Here is a 3,440-nt window from a genome sequence, read left to right as displayed (position 1 = left end):
AAATACAGACAGCAGCACAGGATGTTTTTACTGCCTGAAGTTTACTTGCCAGGAGTGATTTTTCTCTGTTAAGCCCAGATCTTTGTACTAACCCCAAGGACTTACTACTTGGAACACTCCTCCTTGTGAAAATACTAGCTTCAAACTGTATAATTTCAGTACTACTAGCTAAATTTAATAAAATATTATACATATTTTTCCTTCAGAAAATCCCTTGTTTCATGAGGTATCAAAACATTTATGGTATCTCTGAATATTCATACACTTGGCAAAGCTGAATTTCATTTTCAGCGAAATTGATAATAATGACGCTCCTTTTATATAACACTGCAGAGCGTTACAGAAAATCTTCTTACAAAAGATCACTGACTTCAAGATTTTGTTTTCTTAGTAGAGGCTTATTATTTACTTTGAAAAAAGATGTAGAATTTTGTGAGATTCAGCTGACCTGTGGGAGAAGTCACTCACCTGCACTCACTCCACACATGAAGCGTCCAATTAGAATCATCTCAAAGGACTGGGATATTTTACTGCAGCCCATGATGGATGCTGCCACTATCATCAGCACATTGTTACACAAGAGACATTTCTTTCTGTAAGTGCAAGAAAATGAAAAGATTTGTTGTGGCTCAGAAGGGAAATGGCACTTAATGCCATGCAGGAAGTCTTGGCTCAAGTTGTCTTGATGGATTTTTGAAATTACACATATGGTCCAGACAAAATAAGCACTGGCTACTTCGGACTCATGGTGTGCCTTGGCATGTGGCTGCACCTGGGAGTTTGGGAACTTCTGGGGTGTTTAGTAGAGAAAACTCTGGAAGCTTTTCTGCACTAGGACATCCACTGTGAAACACATTATTGCAGCACCAACAAGGGTCTCAACACTTGTGTGTTTTGAGTAGCATTTCCAGACCCTATTCTGACTTCAGCCAAGTGCTGCCTTTCCCCATTGCTGAGATGAACCCAGGCATGGCTCCAAGACATGGGCAGGAAGCAGGAGAATCAGCTGCCACCACAGCTGAGCTGGCTGTGCTGCAGCCATCACCTGAGTCTAAAATCCTGCCTCATTTATAACCCCAACTATCATTTCCTTAAGCTAAGATTCAGTGGAAAAATTGTCTTTGAACATACATACTTGCCAAATTTGACAGTGAGGTATCTGCTCCCTGAGGAACCCAAGAGACCTCCTATCCCAAAGATGGACACAATGAAGGACCACAGGAACAGGAGGTTGTCCTGCTGGATGGGATGGCCATAGCGCTCCAGCCAAGTCTCATTAATGAAAGCCTTAACGTGCTGAGACAGGAAAAAAAGTCATTAACAATGCCTGTGACAGCAGTGCAGGTATTTAATCATGTTTACAAAATACTTTTGTTGCTTTAGCTGAAGTTACTTTTTCTCATAGGCTTCAGAAGTGTGCATTAGCTAACCAACATAGTATAATAGTGTGTGCTATGCTCATTCTGCCATTAAAAGTTCAATCTTTGGGATTTTTATCCTTGAAATCTGAGGAAGCAAGGCATGGACTGGTACTAAAGAATAGTGTAAACAGTACTACAAAGTTCTGCAAACGAGTTATGGGTTTTCTTTCACATACCTGCCAAGAATATCACATTACACAGAGCCTGTTCAGTTCAATTCCTAAATAATTTTTCATTCAGAACTTAGTGCTCTGAAGCCAGAAAATAATTCTTTTCCATTAAGGTGATGTGTACAAAATAATGATGTCTTCCCTCTAGACTTCAGTGCCCTTAATGGAAGTTTTCCCATAAAAATATCAACTGAAACCTCTGAAGAAGGCACATGTGCTGTAAGATTTTAGGGGAGACAGATGCCACCCTAGTTAGTGTGTGTGTTCTTAGGAGCACTTCTGTTAACAACTTACAGATCTCTCTTTTCTTCTGTTTGCAACACTTCGACATGCCCTGCTCCTCATGGTAGCATAGCACAGCGAATGGGAAATGAGAGAATACTGTGCTCAAACCCTTTCTGAATGCCAGAGCAGCAGCCTCAGGCAGCAGTGGAGACCCAGTGCTCTCATGAAGCACAGTGCCAGGTGCAGCTTTGCCTACCTGAGACATGTAGGTGATGGTGGAAATTTGAAAGCCAATTTGGAATGTGCCACCAATGCCCAGGACTGTGATCATTCGAAAGAGCCCCTGGTACTGAACCTGCAGAGGTAGAACAAAATCTTCCTAAGGTTGTACTCACATCAGGCTGTTCTCAAAATCTGGTTTTCATTCTCCAGAAAAATCTCATTTGTTCAGGGGATTTTCAGGTAGCAATGTTCCCTCGGCTTGCCCTGGTGTGGGATGTACATCCTCCTGTGATTTCCCTCCATCCAGCTCAAGGAAGTGAAGCTTCCATAAACATCCAACTCAAGGTACCATGGCTTCTAGATCCAGTTCTGTTCCCTGCCTCTCAAAACCTCTGCTGCCATGCCTTGCACTAAATAATTAGGTGTATTTTAAAAAGCACTTTTTTTTTACCAGGTTAGCAAAGCAAATTACATTTCTAGATAAGCAAGTATTTTTCAGTGCAGGAAAACATTTAAGACACATTGTGACCGTGTTCACAGGGGTGCGAGGATGAGGGAAGAGACGAGGATCTGACTCCGTGTTTCAGAAGGCTTGATTTATTATTTCATGATATATATTATATTAAAACTATACTAAAAGAATAGAAGAAAGGATTTCATCAGAAGACTAGGTAAGAATAGAAAAGAAGGAATGAGTAACAAAGGCTCGTGTGTCGGACAGAGAGTCTGAGCCAGCTGACTGTGATTGGCCATTAATTAGAAACAACTCTATGAGACTAATCACAGATCTACTTGCTGCATTCCACAGTCACAGATAACCATTGTTTACATTTTGTTCTTGAAGCTTTTCAGCTTCTTGAGAGTAAAAATCCTAAGGAAAGGATTTTTCCTAAAAGATGTCTGTGACAACACATAATTATATGGATAAAAATATGGTAAAGATGGATGGCAGAGCAAATAAAGTGCTGTAATACCTCAAAATAGTGGACAGAACCACTTGCAAGATGCTTATAGTGAACAGGAGCCTTGTTCTTACCAAGACACCCATTTTGTTTTCTTTGAAGCCCCAGTAGCACACAAAAATGTCCCAGATGTGAATACCCCACCAAGTACTCACCAGGTTTGAAAGGAAACCAGTCATCTCTGCCTGAGGGCTGGCTGTCCAGCTTGTGGTGTGTCTTTGTCATCACAGGCTCGTGTCTCTGCCTCCTGCCTGCTGCTCCAGCACTGGGCATTTGGCTTCAGGGATCAGAGTTAAATTTTCACTATTTCATCTTCACTCACTTATATTTACTTCAACTGGCCAAAGTTAACACTGCCAGATTAAGTATTTCAGGAAATAATTACACCTAGTCCAGTCTCCAGGGGGAAAGTATCAAAGCGGAGAAAATTAGCATCTGGG

The 3,440-nt window shown here is 41.3% G+C and overlaps 1 protein-coding gene across 1 annotated transcript in view; it reads right to left on the bottom strand.

Moving 5' to 3' along the window:
• LOC102038692 (solute carrier family 2, facilitated glucose transporter member 11-like) overlaps nt 1-3,179 on the bottom strand; it is a 10,903-nt gene extending 7,724 nt beyond the window's left edge. Inside the window, exons 1-4 of the mRNA XM_005428420.2 lie at nt 3,156-3,179; nt 2,073-2,171; nt 1,136-1,296; nt 469-593 (exon numbers count right to left, since the gene is read on the bottom strand). Coding sequence (XP_005428477.1) covers nt 469-593; nt 1,136-1,296; nt 2,073-2,171; nt 3,156-3,179 — 409 coding nt within the window. The remainder of the gene's footprint in view (nt 1-468; nt 594-1,135; nt 1,297-2,072; nt 2,172-3,155) is intronic.
• Nucleotides 3,180-3,440: the final 261 nt, after the last annotated feature.

This window comes from Geospiza fortis, unplaced genomic scaffold (assembly GCF_000277835.1).
Source record: "Geospiza fortis unplaced genomic scaffold, GeoFor_1.0 scaffold31, whole genome shotgun sequence".
Taxonomy (NCBI): domain Eukaryota; kingdom Metazoa; phylum Chordata; class Aves; order Passeriformes; family Thraupidae; genus Geospiza; species Geospiza fortis.
The sequence above is the reverse complement of the archived record's forward strand: the minus strand, read 5'-3'. Positions and strand labels throughout refer to the sequence as shown.